Consider the following 19015-nt stretch of genomic DNA (forward strand, 5'->3'; position numbering starts at 1 on the left):
CAACTATACATTAACACAAAGTTTCATCTTCATCCTAACATCCATAAATTTAACATTTTGATTATGTTTATACTTTCATACTTTCCTGCATAGTTTGTCTGTATGATGGCATAGGTGGAGGTACAGATTGATTTTACACCACTTCCGGGGGACTCTGATACGAGGGTTGACTGAAGTTCTCGGACTCATATAGAACTACTTCCACAGGTCCTATAACGTAATAGTTCGAGACTCTACCTGGTGCTGAAGGAGTTCTAAGCAACACTGGTGGATTGTACCTATGGCAATGACTTAGTTGTGCAGTCGTGCATTGTCCTGTTGGAAGAGCGCACATTTTCACAAATTGCCACGTTTCTTAGTGTTCATTTCATCAGGTAATTGTCTGAAAAGAGCGTTAAATATGCCCCGTCGTTGTCTGGCTTTCTGGAAGACAGTCCACTATAATGACACCCACAGTATTCCTGAACAGTCTTCCGGGACAGTCTTTACTCTCTTTAGTGGTGGTGATGTCAAATGCTTCTACTGATTTGATTGTTGTTTAGGCTCTCTCTCCTGCGAAATGCCTATTGCACTGGATATAAATTTGGCGGTAGGTCATGGATTTTCTGGATTATTTCTTCCAGGACGGTTATCCTCTTCAAAGCTCTCCCTGCTACGCTTAAAACTCTGCTACACCCCACTTTATGGCATAGGAAGGGGCATCCCTCCATAGAGGTGTACTTTTCTGCAAGTATATACTTGATCACTCCCCGTTCCTCACGTTTGTCCATTTTCCAAAGAGCACAGATCCCTGCTTATTTTACCGACTTGTCACAGTGACACAATTGGCTCAACTGTCTCAAGTGTTGTGAATATGCATGTATGTCCACAACGAAAGAGTTCACTATTATGCAATACCTTTTATGTGAGGCTCAGAACTTATCAGTCAACCCTTGTATTCCCTAAGCCAATCATTCATGTACTAGTTGCCTCGGATCAGCTGGAAAAAACAAAACTCATTGTGTGTGCCATAAAACCATGTTTGATAGAGCAATGAATACAACGTTCTGAATGTTAAACCTTCTATCTGTTTTATAGAAAGACTACAGTTGTGTTAAAGGGGGGTTAAATATTTATTTACCATTGAACCTCTTATTAGTCTTCACAACGGTACCAGTGTCAATGACACAGTAGATATGTTAAATCTGTCTGAAGCTGAAATTGAGCTTTTCAAACATTCTAGGAGACATCTTTCTTTTAAAAATCCTAGAAGAATTGTTGAATATATATATATATATAAATATACTGAGTCAAAAAAAAAATTCACATTTTTAAAAGTAATCCCATATATGATATACAACGGACAAATGTTTCAGAGAAGGTAATTTTTAATCATTAATGTCCATAGAAGGATTTTAATTAACGGTGGTAACCATAATTTGTTCCAAGCACCTACGGTATTCGGTAATAACATCAACAGTTTAAATCATAAGCCCCAAGCACGAGAATCTGATGGCACACAAGTTCAGTAGCGGGTATGGCCACCGTGTGCGTTGACAACTGCCACACAACGCCTCCGCATGGACCTTGTGATGCTTGTGAACACATGATTGGGAAGACGACGCCATTGTTGCTGCAAAATGGTGCCAAGATCTTGCAAATTCTGTGGTTGGTTCTGGAGTGTGCGCAGACTTCTGCCAAGAGCATCCCAGACGTGTTCGATGGGATTGAGGTCGGGAGACCTTGACGGCCAGTCCATGACGTTGACTCCCACATTCTGAAGGAAATTCCTTGTCAAAATTGCTGTGTGGTGTCCGGCATTGTCGTGTTGGAAGATCAAACCGGGTCCATGTGCTGCCATAAAAGGCAGAAGTTCTGGTGCCAGTACCTGGTCGCGGTAAGCAGCAGCGTTGAGGTTGCCACGGATGACAAGAAGCCTGGAACGTGCATTGCCACAGAAAGCACCCCACACCATGACACTTCCGCCTCGAAATCTGTCAACTTCCTGTACACAACACTGGGCGTAACGTTCATGACGGCGCCTCCACATCATCGCCCTACCATCAGCAAATCGAAGATTAAATCGGGATTCATCACTGAAGACGACTTGATTCCAATTCCTCTGAGTCCATCGTAATTGTCGCTGTGCCAACAATTGACGTGGACGTCTGTGTAATTGAGTCAGAATCGGCCCGCAGTATGGCCGTCGTGCTTGAAGGTGGGCAGTTCTCAGACGGTTTCGAACAGTTTGCGCACTCAGTCTACCACTAAACAGTTCATTTCTGGTTGATGTGGCCGTCAAAAATTGGTTACGGAGGTGACGTAAGACAATCCATCTTCCCGAGGCAAGTGAGTTAACTGACTATTAAAGTCCAGTTTCCACCCTTGCCGAACTAGGAGTTACATTTTGGCTGGACTAACGAGTCTATGAATAGTCCAATCAAAATCGCGCACCGAAATCGAAATCCGGTTCCTAAAGTGTCATGCAGATTTCGGTCGACTGCAGCATTTGCAAAACATGTGCACCGCTAACTCGTTGTCAACAGATATTTTCTAAATCTTTTCATGTTTTTAATCAAGGTGCTCACGTGATTTGATGCACTTCGCGATGTAAGACTCGTTTTATCAAAATATAGATCTTGATTATCGATCAGATCGTCTTGACTGGGCGCCACCGTTTTGTTTGAAGCAAATGCAAGTGATACGAGAGGTGGAATCTGATTGGTCAGTAGGAGAGGCATAGAAAGGACATAACTCGCAATAGCCACTGGTGGCGCTACGATCGAGCCCAGGAATTCCAGCCTAGTTCGGCAAGGGTGGAAATTTGACTTTTAAAGTCAGTTAACTCTCTTGCCTCGGGAAGATGAAAACAATCTGACGATCCTCTGCATGTGACGTCACACGTGGTCGACCTGGCCGAGGGCGATCAGCGGTGGTACCCGTTTGCCGTAGACGCGTCTGTAAATCATAAACAGTCCGTCGACTACAACCCATCGTCCTTGCGACTTCGATCACGGACGTTCCCGTCTGCAACATGCCGATGGCACGTTCACGTTGCACATTTGAAAGGCGTGGCATGACAAATGGCCGTAAAGACTTTTGTTTTCTTGTGTGTGTGTTTTTTTTTTAATGACTGCTAACTAGTATGGCTGAAAACACGTGCGGTATTATGGCCACGTGACCAGTTGCACGTGAAAAAACACTTTTGCCACTATAGTGCTGTCCACATGATTTTGATCGATTCACCAAAAACGGGAGTTATCTGAAGACAATACGTGGCCATTACTGTTTAAATACACAATAAGGGCCCACAGTGATAACTGGTCAAAATGTTAAAATTTTAGGATTGTGAAGTTTTTAATTTGGTTCAGTATATATATATATATATAACAAATCACTATGACAACACTAGCATTCTTGTACACCAATTTGTTTTATTTGAACACATGAATCGTTTAAGAATCTTACAAATATGAGCTTAAGAAATTTGATTTGTCCAAAATGGCGGACAAAATGGCCTCCAAGATTGCCGCCAATACAGGTAAATGACAATATGTCGTCTTCACTTGGGACTGTGTGAGAAATTTAAATGTCACAGTTTAGGTTTCGACCAGGAACTCCATCTATCGTGTTATTGTCATATATAAAGATAATTAGCGCCTATGTTATGTACTATAACTTGTGATCATATTGACTTACTTTGAAGTATTTCAAATATGCAACTGCGTCAATATTGTCAGTAACTCATTAACAAATTCATTATTTTACTCCACTACAGTAGTGAGCGAGTATTGTTTCATGCCGCTTTTAGCAATATCCCAGCAATAACTCGGGGGGGGGGGGGGGGGGGGGGGGGGGGGACACCAGAAAAGGGCTTAAAACATTGTACCCATGTCGGGAATCGAAGCCGGGTCTTCAGCGTGACGAGCGAACGCTTTAACCACAAGTACATTTGTCAGTCTAGTTATACCGAACTGTACGCGTTATGTGGTTCAAGTGACTTTCTCTGTATGTAATTACAATTATAATTATAATAGTGCACTCCTTTGGTATTGAGAGCAATAGTGTATGCATAAATATTCTGATATATATGTCAGATTATGATGTTTAGATACCTTTATGTAGTCTTTGAATGACATTTAGAAGTGACACACATAAAGAAAAGAATTTATGGATGTAAACTTCTTTATTATGAGGAACATTTCGGAGTATATACTTACTCCTTCATCAGGTCAATTTATGCTATGAGGCAGAGAACATAGATATGTACCTGTACGAACAACAAAAGTAATAAGATAACAAAGGTGGAAACTAAACAAGGGAGGCCAACAGTGTCGCTGATGGATGATTAGCAATGGACAAATGAAAGCCAACACTTAGCAGTTAAAAAGCGCTGATAGGTGACAGCATGACTTAAATTATCACTGATTGGAAATAGGCAATGGATAATGGGCAAACGGGGAGCAGGGTGTAATTAGCACTGACAGGTAATAGCAATAGGAATGGCAATGGACAAATGGAAGCCAGCTGGATAATTAGCACAGATATTAATCAAAGCAAAAGTCCCAAGCACTGAGCAGATAGGTTCCCTGGTCACGGCTGGTGTCTCCTGATGTAGTAGTTTCTTCTTGTAGTTTTCGCCAGTTGTTGGTAGACGGACTTTGGTGGCTTCCAGCATGATATTATGGTCTTGGCTCTTGATGATGTGTTCGGAAATAGTGGATTTAGGTCTAGTCTGTTGACAGAGGTCTGATGTTCTTTGAGTCTGGTGTTGAGGGATCTGAGGGTTTCTCCAATGTATTGGTTGTCACAATTGCAGGGGATCTGGTATATACAAGGGTTGGGACTCGCTTATCAGCGCCAATTATTTGTTGGCTTCCCTTGAGAAGTTTCCACCTTTGTTATTTTATTACTTTGTTGTTCTTACAGATACGGGGGCACGAGTGGCCCAGTCGTCTAAGGCGCCGCGATTCGCTGCAGAGTTGTACGCCAGAAACCTATGATTGTGAGTTCGAATCACGGTTCGAATGATTCTAGGTTTGTCAGCACAACACTCGTGCTCGTGCGTTATACCAAAGTGGTAAACGTCTTAGACATGCATCACTTTGGGCTTTCCTCCCACATTAAGCTGACACGCCGTGATATAACTGGAATACTGTTTAAAGCCTGTTGAACCCAACTCACTCACTCACTCACTCTTACAGGTAAATATACTGAACCGCAAAAGAGTGAGTGAGTGAGTGAGTGAGTGAGTGAGTGAGTATGGTTTTACGCAGCTTTTAGCAATATTCCAGCAATATCACGGCGGGGGACTCCAGAAATGGGCTTCACACATTGTACCCATGTCGGGAATCGAACCCGGGTCTTCGGCGTGACGAGCGAACGATTTAACAACTAGGCTACCCGACCGCCCCGAACCGCAAAAGAAACGTCACCCCAAGTAACATTGCATGAAAAGTTGTCATTTAAATATCTATCTGGGTTATTATTGTCAAAGTTTCTAAAATTTAACATTACCTTGTCTGGAAAAATGAAATTTGATGATAAAAAACCCCAAAGCTGATGACAATAAAACCGATCACCCAAACGCATCACGGCAACGGCCATGGTAACCCGATGCACGTGAGTTCCGCGCAAATTGAAATGCACATGCGATCCCCCATTTCTTGCCCAATAAAATCCACCTAGATCGGATAACATTCATTTTTGTTACTGAATTGCTACCACATGCCATGATTGACCAGAAATCAGAGACACCAAGCCCTTGGACGATTGCAAGCTGGACAAACCGCCTGGCAAATAGCCAGTGCATTTCAAGTCCACGTAAGGACCATATACAGGCTCCAGCAACAGTACCAGACCACCAACACTACAGATGACCGACCACGTAGTGGAAGACCATGGGTTATCACCCGACGTTAGGATCTTCAGATTGTACGACAGCATCTTCAAGATCGCTTTGTTACTGCTGCGGAAACGGCTCGACAGACCATGGGGACACACCAGCGACACATTAGTGCGGAGACCGTGCGTCGACGATTGACGAGCAGCCACCTCCACTGTCACAGGCCACATCGAGGACCCATTCTGACACCACGTCATCGCCGGGACCGCCTTAAGTGGGCAACACAGCACCAACATTGGCGCCACCAGCAGTGGAGAAGGGTCCTATTCTCAGACGAGAGCCGTTAGTGTATCTCAACAGCAGATGGTAGAGAGAGATTCTGGCGATGCCGTGGGCAACGTTATTCGGATGCTTGTGTTGTTGAGAGAGACTCGTGGGGTGGTCCGAGCATCATGGTGTGGGGTGGAATTGGTCTTGCACAGAGGGTCGGCCCTGTGGTCCTACAGAACATCGGTCCAGGGAGAGGCAATGGTGTCACAGCATCTCGGTACATTGATCAAGTCTTGACACCACACGCCATACCTCATTTGCCACGTCGCCGCAACCACGAGTTTCAGCATGATAACGCCCGTTCCCAGACTGCGAGAGCAACAAGAGACTTCCTCCAACAGAATGGCATCAGAACCATGCATCGGCCTGCCCTCAGTCCCGATTTAAATCCCATTGAGCACTTGTGGGACGAGATTCAAAGACGGCTGAATGACGTCCGACCAACCCCGACAACTGCAGCTGAACTGCGTCAGGCGTTCCTCAGAGTGTGGGCTTACGTGCCTATGGTCTTCATCAACCGCCTCATCCATTCCATGTATCGACGTTGCACGGCAGTCATCAATCCACATGGCGGACACACGAGATACTGACTTGTGATGACATTTTCTCTGAGACTAGTCTTGTGTTTTCACTCTAAGAACATTTGACACTTTACTTTCAACCTTGATGATCAGTTTTGCCAAGTTTTATCTTTTTAATATATCTCAAAGTCTGTTTCCAGTATTTGGACAAATAAGGTTTCTCATATATCTATCCATGATGACGTTTCTTTTGCGGTTCAGTATATATATATATATTTCTCTGCTTCATAGCATTAATTCACCCGATGAAGGAGTAAGTTTATGCTCTGAAACGTTGTGTTCCTCACAATAACGAAGTTGATCTTATTTCCTTATACCTTTATGTGTCTTGAGATTGTATCATCTGCTTGTCTATTTTGAGAGGAAGCAGTTATTTTGATCTTCTTGTGCACAATGTTTTGTTTGTGTCTTCCTATATTCTACAGGGGGGCACGGGTGGCCCAGTCGTCTAAGGCGCCGCGATTCTCTGTGCAGAGTTGCGTCCCTTAGGCACGCCAGAAACCTATGATTGTGGGTTCGAATCCTGGTTCGCCCCGATTATGTTTCTAGGTTTGTCAGCACCATACCCGTGCTCGTGGGTTTCACCGAAGTGGTAAACGTCTGAGACCTGCATCACTTCGGGCTTTCCTCCCACATTAAGCTGACACGCCGTGATATAACTGGAATATTGTTAAAAGCGGCGTTAAACCAAACTCACTCACTCACTCGAATATTCTACAGGACTTTACCAAGCATACCAAGAACCAGTAATTATAGTTGTATGTGCATTTGTAGCATTTTTATTCCATTTATGTATTAATTTAGAACTTGGCCTTCAAAGTGACATTGACCTTCAAATGTACCTCCTCGGTGGTTTAAACAATCATTTATTTTAGGCAAACCTTTAATCCTATACAGAAAAAGGTATTTGCAAACGGTGATAGCTATGTGTTGTATAAATCTATTATAATGAAATTAACAATGTAAATTTTTAAAAATGCACATTTTGACAAAATTGGGGGTTTGGATAACATGTTACTAATTGTTTGAAAAATCATAAACGTTATGTGGAATATGAACACTGTCTTCTCATCATAAGACGTGGCGGCTGATTTTGAAAGCGCAAATGACTTGGTTGATGATACTAATAATTCATTACGGTTCTTTTCACAATAATTGGAAAATGAAAATAGAGCAAAATTCACCATATTTTGGCTTATTTTGACTCATAACTCAATTTGTGAGAGGCTATAATTGAAATAATAATAATAATTCAAGTCTGCTTTGTGTAAACTACCACATAAATGATACAAATAAGGACTTAATGCATACACTACCTTTTGGGGGACTTTATTTGATTTTCTCTGTGTTTAAAACAGAAAAATTCATTTTGACCCCAAAACAGTATCTGCCACCAAAACATTTGACCACGACCATTTTCTAGTCTGTTGGATACACAAACATCAGGAAACCCCAAGTCTGCTTTGTTCTACAACGGGGAGGGGTATGTCGGCAGTTTGAGGGTCTTGCCAGTACTCTATAAATGAAGACAATACAATCATCTTAAAGTAAAAAATTGACTATGAGCTACGAACATGCTCCTAGTTAGATTGTCTCTTGAAAAATCACCGCTTTTTCAATGTGTGAAGCTAGTTTGTTTTGTACTTATTTATTATAATTGATTATGCTATCATAATTCACAATTATAATCATATCAGTGTTATCAGAAATGACGTATTTCAGCAGTGGAGATATTGTTTGTTTCCTAGCGCTTTAAGATTTTTGCAGAGGCGAGAGCATCTTCACGTGCCATCTGAGCCAAAAGCATTTTCAGTCACACTCATTTTTATTTCGGAGATTCTTCACGTTCCTGAAAACGGCAGTATGTTTCATTTCGTACTTTGTGTATTGCTAAAATCCTGAAATCTTTGAGAAAACCAATTCTACATGATTTAATACAATAAGATGGTCGCCAACCTAAAACTGTCCTTAACTGTGACAGAAATATAATGTTTCCAAAGGCAATGTTAATGAACAGATCTTTGGTAAATGAGACTTTCATATACAATGATGAGACTATACTGACATGAATAAGCGTTATCCTTTGTTTAGTAAGCAGGGGAAATATGAAGTTACTTTCTCATTACATGGCCACCGAGGGGCGATGATGAACCGGAATGCCAAAACCCGACTACCTAAGCGAATATACATGTAAATGTTTTCCTCGGCGTGGGCAGCTCATCTTCCTGCAAGTCAAATACGTAGACATGGGATATTGTCGGTATCGCATATCACTGATTTGCATAATATTCACAACCGCACAACTGAAACAGTTGAATATGCCGAATAAACACAAGCCTGGGTCTCGGAGTTCCAGCGCAATGTCCAAAAGGGGACCTATCAATAGTCTAGCCTAGTGTCTCGTTCTACCTACAACGTCCGTTGGGGCAGCCAGAAACCTATGATTGTGGGTTCGAATCACGGTTCGCCCCGACTGTTTCTTTCGTTACCATACCCGTGCTCGTGGGTTTTCATCAAAGTGGTTAACGTCTGAGACCTGCATCACATCCGGCGTTTTTTCCACATTAAGCATACAAGCCGTGATATGATATAATACTGTTAAAAGCGGAATTGAACCCAGCTAACTCACTCGTTCTAAGTTGAAATCTGATTAAAAAAGTGTATGTTCGTCTGTAGCTTAGCGCCTCTTTAATGAGGCTCAGAACTTATCAGTCAACTTTCGTGACAATGTGACCATGTGATGTCACTCAAGTCAGTATTCTAAGAGCTGTTCAAAATGTAAATGGTCATTCTAGGATTGAAAATATACTGACAACAGTGCAGATATAATATTACTGAGTGGTGAAAGTCTTGTTTGCTGGGTCTACGTTGAAAGAATCCCTCGGTAGCTACATGTACCAAGAGCACTTGTTAATGACCGTCCATGTTTGTGGCATCTTCCCGAGGCCAGAGAGTTAAACTGACTATAAAAGTCCAGTTTCCACCCTTGCCGAATTAGGCTGGTATTATGGAGTTACATTTTGGCTGGACTAGCGAGTCTATGCATAGTCCAATCAAACTTACACACCGAAATCGAAATCCGTTTCGTAAACTGTCCTGCAGATTTCGGTCGACTTCAGGATTTGCAAAGCATGTGCAAAACTCGTTGTCAGCAGATATTTTCCAAATCTTTTCATGTTTTTAATCAAGGTGCTCGCGTGATTTCGCGATGTAAGACCCGTTTTATCACAACATAGATCTTGATTATCGATAAGATCGTCTTGCCTGGGCGCCACCATTTTGTGTGAAGCAAATGCAAGTGATACGACAGGTGGAATCTGATTGGTCCATAGAGAAGAGGCTCAGGAGGGACAAAACTGGTAATAGCCACTGCGCTACGATCGAACCCAGTAATTCCAGCCTCGTTCGGCAAGGGTGGAAACTGGACTTTTAGAGTCAATTAACTCCCTTGCCTCGGGAAGATGTGTTTGTGGTGAAAACATGGATTTTGGCGGTCCACTTCTATTGTCGGAATGGGGAAATAGAGTAATATTTGTCTCACAGTATGTGGGTAGGCCTTTGCAATACCAGACCAGTAAGCAGAAACCACAGCCACCTTCATTTTCAATGACTTTGTCTGTAGCTAAAGAAGCCCACGGGGCGACAATCCGAGTAGGTAAGTACTTAGTCCAATTTTTTCAAGTTCTCTGCCAAATTCTATTCTAAGCATTCTCATTCCATGTTTACACGTGAAACAGATAGACGTTATTGTCAGCTTTAAATGTCAAGTCAAATGGGCAAAACCGCTGGCATGCCGTTGGTCCCCACTGAGCTATCTTTGGCTGCCATTTGGAACATCCCCCAGGCTGTTGCAAATGGTCACACACGATGTTGACATTGTTAACCGAGTTGTTACACCACCCCTCTTTCAGGGCGTGTTGATAAGACGAATGACCAAAAAGTATGATGCTATTATTTTGTAATTTAGATATACAATTTAATGTTAGTGATGAGTTTACATTGGTGGACAGACAAATAATCAGAATTCTACAATCCTATTGAATGCAGAAAACCAGACTCACTTATATTCATTACCTTGAAATCTTAGCCACTTTGTATTACAGTTAGGGTGCAAAGTCCAATGTCTTAATCAGAATAATGAGGGCCATTGATACAGCAGTAGCACATGACATGACATGACATGACAATATGGGTGGTACAAAATATTTGTGTTGTGATGTCACAAGGAAGCTATTGTTGTGTGTAAGGTGTAGGAAGTCACGTAATTTACAGTAATTTCATAGCAGGGACATCGGGTGGCTATTTTAAGAACCTGTAAGAAACATCATAACAATTTAATACAAGTACGTCTGTAAATTGTATGTACTCACGTTTTGACCGTAAATTGTTTCCATTTGGTCGTTTGGGGTGGGGTGGTGGTTCCCTACTTGAGTGCTCGAGCTGCGTGTTGTATGTGCCGCCACGGATTATGATGCGCCCAACACAGTATAGATTGGTCGAAAACAGCTTTGCTGGCCAATGGCTGTACGACTGGAGTTTACCGCTGATCGGTTCAAGGGTCAGCCTGGTGGCAAATAAGAAGGTACTGCGGAGACCGTCAGAGACCGTCACGAGTATCAATCAACGCATCAACCAAGTCAGCGATCCTGACCACCCGATCCCCTTTGTGACCTTTTACGGGTTTCCTGAAGACCTATTCTACCCCTCTATCTTTAGTTGTAGAATATGGTGTCATGTAGCTGTGTGGGGGAGAAATTCTTAAGTAAGTAGAATCGTAAGTATGTTGGGCAATTTGTTAATATAGTTTGTTTAGAGTTTCCTTGGGGGAGAGGTAGGCTATCCCCTGGATTCGTACAAAAAAGAATATATAGTAAATAGTCGACAGTGGTTAGGCTTTCTGAATTGCATTTCTGATTTTATATATTTTTTTTAACATTTTACTTTCATTTATTCAAATTCATCATATTTTCATCAAGCCTTTTTGTTCACCTGGCCAATGCATGAACTATACAATGGTCCCAGCTGACTGACTCACGCTGAAACCCGCACATTTACCATGTAAATAAAACAACGCAAAAGGCCGTGAGTCAGCAGTGGGATTCGATCTAGACACTCACAGAGCAAGAGAACTCTGCGGCCACTGGGCCGCCTCAGGCAAGGCAAGGCCTATTACAAAACCATGACATTTGAATTTTAGCTGCAGACATGTGTTGAACATTGAAGCTGGCGACTGCCGTGCAGACTTGCAGAGCATATGTAACGTCAACTGGGCGTCTACAGATATTTTCCAAATATAGGAGGGACATAGAAGGGACATAACCGAAGATCGGTTCGGGGGGCGGCAGCGTTAAGGTATGGGGTGGGATTACAAGACAGAGGACCCTTTTGATAGTGGTAGAGGGAAATCTCAATGGACAGGGCTACCGCAAAGAGATCATCAGCCTTGTTGTTCTACCGTTTTTGCGTCGTCATGGCCAAGGCATTACTTTTCAACATGCCAATGCCTGACCTCCTATTGCTCGACTTGTTCAGGATTCTCTTCAACAAAACAACGTGAATGTCATCCCCTGGCCGGCTCGCTCCCCTGATCTTTCACCAATCGAGCACATGTGGGATAAGATGGATCGGCGCCTTCGACATTAACCACGTGTTCCACAGACACTCCAGGAACTTCGAAACATGCTCCAGCAGATATGGACAGATATCCCACAGGACTTTGTGCGACGCCTGGTCCATTCCGTGAGACGAAGTTGTTATCTTGCATCGCAACCAGAGGTGGACACACGCTATTGATTTGTAAATTGACATTTTGGCATGTTCATGTTTTTTATGAAATCACACACTTTCTGAAGTCAGTATGGCAAATTAAACCATCTGAACACTTACAGGAGTCTTTTATCTGTTGCAAACCGACATTGTTTCAGATTTGGTAAAAAACTGAACTTTGCATTAAATCTTATTCAATGTCACAGGAACCTTTGTTGTTTAGTATATATGTGATTGATAAATGTGCTCAAGTTAGTATAATATGAATTGAATACTTGCCTTGGGATGCTCATTTCATAGCATGAGTCGTCAAAGAGGAATGCGCAAATGCCACAGGCTCAGGTTACATATTTCACATGCATCGTACAGAGCCAACTCACCTGTGTTCTAAAAGAGTTCTTGAATATTTTCTTAAATACAGTTATAAAAACAATGTTCAAACATTTAAATGCTAAGGTTCTTCCAAAGGTGGCCATGGTTTAAATAGGTTAGAGCACTGGAACCCTGGTGTCTAATCATACCTGGTCCTCATGCTCTAACCTAATGTCAAATTCTAACTTAATGAATCGCCATTAAATACTCTTTACTGGTACAGATATATCCTGTATTTTGGACAAATGTATACTTTACTCCAAACAAGTCACAGAATCTTTAGGTTCTGATTGGGTCGGTGAAATTTACAGATACCTGGGACTTACCGTATACAGCTGTGCATAAGGCGAGGTTTTTTTTGTACCTCGAATGAGGGGGCTTTCAAGGGGGGTCGTCTTACAGTTATACACAGGGTTGAAGAGTTTTGATGTTTTTTCTCCCCCAACACAGACATTACTGTGAGCACGTAACACCGGAAATACCATGTCAACAAATTCGTAATGAAGTACCCAAACTAATCATGTAATTACACTGTCTGGTATATTAATTAGCATCGATTTTTAAAGGCTTGTACAGGGGGGTCGTCTTGTATGTGGGGTTGCTTTAGACGGCGATATACGGTACTTGCAAGTTATTGGTTGACTAAATTCCACCAACCCTTAGAAGAAATGATGGATTACATGCTCACCCTATACCCAACCAGTATGTTCAGGTACACATTTATAGCTATATCATGTCCTTTCTATGCATGCACTAAAGATGGTCATCAACAAGTTTTTGGTTAAGTTTCACTCAACTGTAAATTTATGGGTTTTCAAATAAGTCTGCCGAGGTGGCCATGTTTAACATCAGATCAAAATCCTGTGAGCACTTTAACAGACACCATAGCTAAGATCATACATGCAAAGTTTTAGCAACATTGGCCTTGTGGTTTCATAGGAGATTGACGGATGGACAGATCGACAAAGTCCCCCAAATACAACAGTCATCTTCAGTTCAAAGGAGTCATCAATGTGCAACACCTAGACATGTGTTTAGTTTCACATTTGTATTGTTTTAGTATGTAAAATTATTAAAACTGTAATTCAGTGACAGAAGTATTACAAGTCACCCAAGAGACCGCCTCTGTAGTCTAGCGGAAGGTCTGGGGTTTGATCCCCCGCCGCATCATACCAAAAGATGGTAAAAGATGTAACTTGTTGTTACCCTGTCAGGTGCTCGGCATTACAAGGACTGGTCATTACAAGTCAGTATACTGTGACTCAGTGGGGTATTCATGTTAAACTGAGGCATGGTATCTCAGTGGGCTAGCACTTTAAAATGGCCATAGTCCGGATTAGTACATGTCGCTATGTAAGTGCAATAATCTTGGATGTGACAAAACTCATTTTTACCTCACCTCAAATGTTACACTAGAGGCAACATTCATCATTTCATACAGAATTTCTTCTTTGACTCAAGTGACAAACAATATGGGATGCTTTGTTAAAACATGTAACACTTTTATAAGTCTCTTGAAAGTGTTGCAACTGCCAAACAAATCTGATGAATATTAAATACATAACATCAACCGTACATCATCAATTCAAAAGATAGCAGCAGGACTGTACAAAACATTGAGCAATAGTCATGCACTTCATGTAAACAATCCATTGAAAGCAGCTTATCATCAAAATACAGCTACAGGAAAAACTATATATCTGGTCAAGTCTCATTAATCCAACACTCGTTGATCCGACAATCGGCTTTACCCGACACTAATGATGGGAACCGATTATATCAGTGCTATTTAGACCCATTAATCCGACATTCTCGCACTCCGACTGTGACACACCTAATTTGCAACAAATTCTCGAAATAACTCATTAATCTCGTTAATCCGACACAGTGATTTGCGTACTCCGTGGTCATCTGCCCGCTTGTGTTGATGTTAGACACGTTGTCTATCTGCATATTACAACAGCTGCAGAGATAAACTTGCTTAACAGTGGACAATCAATGCTTTAAATAAACAAAAAAGGATTAATCACGTTAAGATTAACTCAATCTCATTAAAATCAGATATAAGTTATTGCTTTCGCTAAGTTTGTTTGTTGTTTCACGCTGAGTTCAGCAATATGACGGCGGTCTACATAATCGAGTCTGGACAAGACAATCCAGTGATTGACATCATGAGCATCGATCTATGCAATTGTGATACGATGACATGCATCAAACAATTTAGCAAGCCTGACCATTTGATCCCATTAGTCGCCGCTTATGACAATCATAGTCGCCTCTTACGGCAGGCATTGGTTGCTGAGACCTATACTCTACTGGGATCTTCATGGGTCTGCTACCACTGAGGACATCCCATTACAGATCACATCAGAATGACCTTTCGTGAACTTTGACTGAAATGTCTACATTAGCCACTTAAAAGTAATTTTCTTGAGCTTTGCGGCACTACTTTCAAACTGGCAACTTCCATTCCAGAGTATGCTTTCAAAAGTATTTTGAATCAGGCATACAGCCTGTAACAGTAATTCAGAATACCCTATGCAAAGCTTTCGAGGTTGCATGATAAGAAAACATATTCTACTAACTATCTAACATATCAAAATGGATATTTCCTTTTTCATAATTTTATTACAAATGATATGTATCGTTATCGATCATGTGGTTGTCCAATTTTCGATCATGAACGTTGATACTACTTAATTTCATTTATCTGGCATACTTGTTAATCTTACATAATCATATGCAACAAACCATGTCAGATTAACAGGACTTGACTGTATAGCATATTTCATACATGCCAAAATTCTACAACACTCAATTATTATCAATGCCACTTCAGATATTGTCTCTAACCCATCAGGTTGTATGCATGTCACATTACATAAGACAACTGAAAATACCTCCACCAAGAGGATCTGAGATCATATCTTGACTCAGTGTGAAATATTCATGAAACAATACGTAAATGCTCAAGTGTTGGACTCTCTGAAAGACACATCTGGGATAACTACCATTGGTAACAATCAAATAAACCTACAAGGCACTTTGAAAAATTTAACATCAAACAAATCTATTATACCATTACTCTTTATACATGGAAACATCATAAACAAGAAAACAGCTTTATCACTATCCCCAGGCATGGGGCACATTAGAATTTCAATTGGTGTTCTAAGTTGGACAACTTGTACCCAATCCCATTCACTTTTTGTGAATAATTGTTTCAGTCAAATCAGTGTGAAATAGTTTTAGAGAAAATTTGTCCCCTTTGAGAAGCGGACGGACAAAAGAACAGATGAACTCCGTTACTATTTTGTGGTGGAGAATAATAGCTTCTAAAACCTAATAACACTGAACACATAGCATATAAAATGAATGGGTGTTCAGTAATTCAGTTATTCTTATCTAGCCACTGAAATAATTTAAGAAATTGACATACTATTAACAAATAAAACACAATCACAGGTATGCTTTTGACTCCTTTCATGAATAGAGAAGTATTATGGCAGCCATATGAGGCATTAACAGCTTAAAACACATACACATGTGATATCCACATAGTAAATACTGAGGGATAACAACCGACAATGTTACGTTGACTACATCAAACAGTAAAACCACAAGAAGATCCAATAAACTAAAGTAATGCCACAAACACACCTTTCCTTGTTTGTCAGCAGCCTACTGAACGGCAGCATGTCACAGACTATAACAGGCCTTAGTTGGTGTGTAACATTGGTCAATGCTGAGATAAAAACATTGCATATATATAATTGCACCACATCAATTCAAATTAACAACAGACTTTTAAGATTATGGAAAAACAATGACACATTTATATACCAGTCCTCCAACTTAATCTCCACAACTATGTGTGTAATGCAGCTACCCTTCGAGTCTCCAGACCCTTTACATATGGCATATTTCATCTTTCCCGGTGTTTTGGGTATTCAGTCTGATGTATGAACAACACTCATATCATTTGAAGCTGAAGTGTTTTTATCTATTTATCAAAAATGAGCAATCTATGAAACATCATATGAAAAGTGGGTGAGTGAGATTTGAGTCTCATCATATGTGATCAAAATATGATGGTCTGTGACATTATGAGCTCTTTCATTGAGAGTACTGACAAGCACATAGGGTATGCTATTGCATGCTGTACTACAATTATATCTCTGGGCACACACTTTTCACTGTAGGAGTTGGCTGTTCCATGTTAGGGACACTTAGTCTTTCTGCTCTTCAACCTGCTCCTGTAACAAAAACACACAAATCATATTGAAAGGTTAACAAAATATTGTAAACTCTGCACATGAAAAAGGTTTTGGAAGGCAATACATAAATATTAGTAGTGGGACAATACACTGATGTATCGGTGGATCGCAATTGTTTCCTTCTCGATACAAGTTTCGAACACAATAATACACTAAGTAAAAAGAATTGATTCTTACTTAAAGTGTATCCTTTAATAGTGAGTGAGTTTGTTGGGTTTAACGCAGCTTATAACAGTATTCCAGTTATATCACGGCGTGTCAGCTTAATGTGGGAGGAAAGTCCAAAGTGATGCAGGTCTCTGATGTTTACCACTTCGGTGAAACCCACGAGCACGGGTGTGGTGCTGACAAACCTAGAAACATAATCGGGGCGAACCAGGATTCGAACCCACAATCATAGGTTTCTGGCGTGCCCAAGGGACACAACTCTGCACAGCGAATCGTGGCGCCTTGGACAACTGGGCCACCCGTGCCCCCGTATCCTTTAGTTAATGTTACCTCAAACACTAATTACTGGTGAAAACTAAGTTGTGAAAACGTAATTATTTTCATCCATTGCGCCATATTTGACACTGCCAAATGCAAATCGTTAGTGTGCCAGGTATTTGGCCATCCTTTCTATTGAAAAGATGGCTCATGCACCACAGATAAGAGCACACGTAAGTATCGTGATACGTATCGGATCGTGAGAAAGGTATCATCATACGCATCGGATCGCACAGTTGGTCCCAGCCCTAATAAATATAATACATAATCATCCATCTATCCATCTAGAATGTCTGCCCTGAGAGCAGAAGGTCGGGTTTGATCCCCTGGTCACATCTTTCCAAAAGACAGTAAAAAGTCGGTACTTGCTGCTACCCTGCCGGGGGCTCAGAATTAAGGTTATCAAGCAAGGACTGGCCATCTTGGTTCAGTATCATGTGTGTGAGAGGGAATATGCTTGTTAAACTGTGGCAAGGTATCTAAGTGGACAAGCACTACTTAAACCATTATGATGACATCTCTTCATTTACGGGTAGGTTGCAGTGGAATCTGAGCCAGGAATTCAGTGGCCATTATGAACGTGCATGAAACTGATACAATTATAGGTCATTATGCAAAACAAAAGAGAAATAATATATGAACCCTCATAGGCTTTAAGCCAGAGAAATCCCTTATATGTTCTGATTCTGGATGTAGAATCTAATATCCCCATCTACTTACTCCTTCCAGAAAAAACCAGATTCAAATGATTTTTCCAATCTTGAATGTGATTGTTGATTGGTTTGTTGTTTGATGCCGCACTCAGCAATATTCCAGCTATATGACAGGGGTCTGTAAATAATCAAGTCTGGATCAGACAATCCAGTGATTGATATCATGAGCATTGATCCACGCAATTGGGATCGATGCCATGCTTCAACCAAGTCAGCAAGCCTGACCACCCGATCCCGTTAGTTGCCTCTTACGACAAGCATAGTCTTGAATGTGATGTTAAACCCCATTTCACCTCGCCTCAACCCACAACAACTAATTAAACTAAGAACAAATACAATAACAATATCCCAAATAAAAGGAAACTTTTATCTTATTTACTACTACAAGCACAGTGATGAGAGAATGACCAAACTGTCTGGTGTGGCAGCAATGTCCCAAAACATCCCAACATACCACCATGCACTTCAGGTTCAAAAACAGTACATCCAGAAAAATATGCCTTCTACAGAAAAGCTTAAACCAGCCAGCCCAATAAGGAACTGAAATAACCTAACATGATAACAAAGTTATATGCACTTCTAGTTTTATTACAGCACTTCAGGTTTGGAGAAACACACCCAGTAGTTGTTTTCAGTAGTACTTGAAAGCAATGCCTCCCATACCTC

General features: G+C 41.1%; 1 protein-coding gene across 4 annotated transcripts in view; it reads right to left on the reverse strand.

Moving 5' to 3' along the window:
- Positions 1–14353: 14353 nt before the first annotated feature.
- LOC124129481 (uroporphyrinogen-III synthase-like) overlaps positions 14354–19015 on the reverse strand; it is a 41641-nt gene continuing 36979 nt past the window's right edge. For all 4 annotated transcript variants that reach the window (XM_048393439.1, XM_048393438.1, XM_048393441.1 and 1 more), the window contains one exon: positions 14354–17129. In XM_048393439.1, the coding sequence (XP_048249396.1) occupies positions 17103–17129 (27 nt within the window). In that variant the 3' untranslated portion in view covers positions 14354–17102. The remainder of the gene's footprint in view (positions 17130–19015) is intronic.

This window comes from Haliotis rufescens, unplaced genomic scaffold (assembly GCF_023055435.1).
Source record: "Haliotis rufescens isolate VD_foot unplaced genomic scaffold, xgHalRufe1.0.p SCAF_12, whole genome shotgun sequence".
NCBI lineage: Eukaryota > Metazoa > Mollusca > Gastropoda > Lepetellida > Haliotidae > Haliotis > Haliotis rufescens.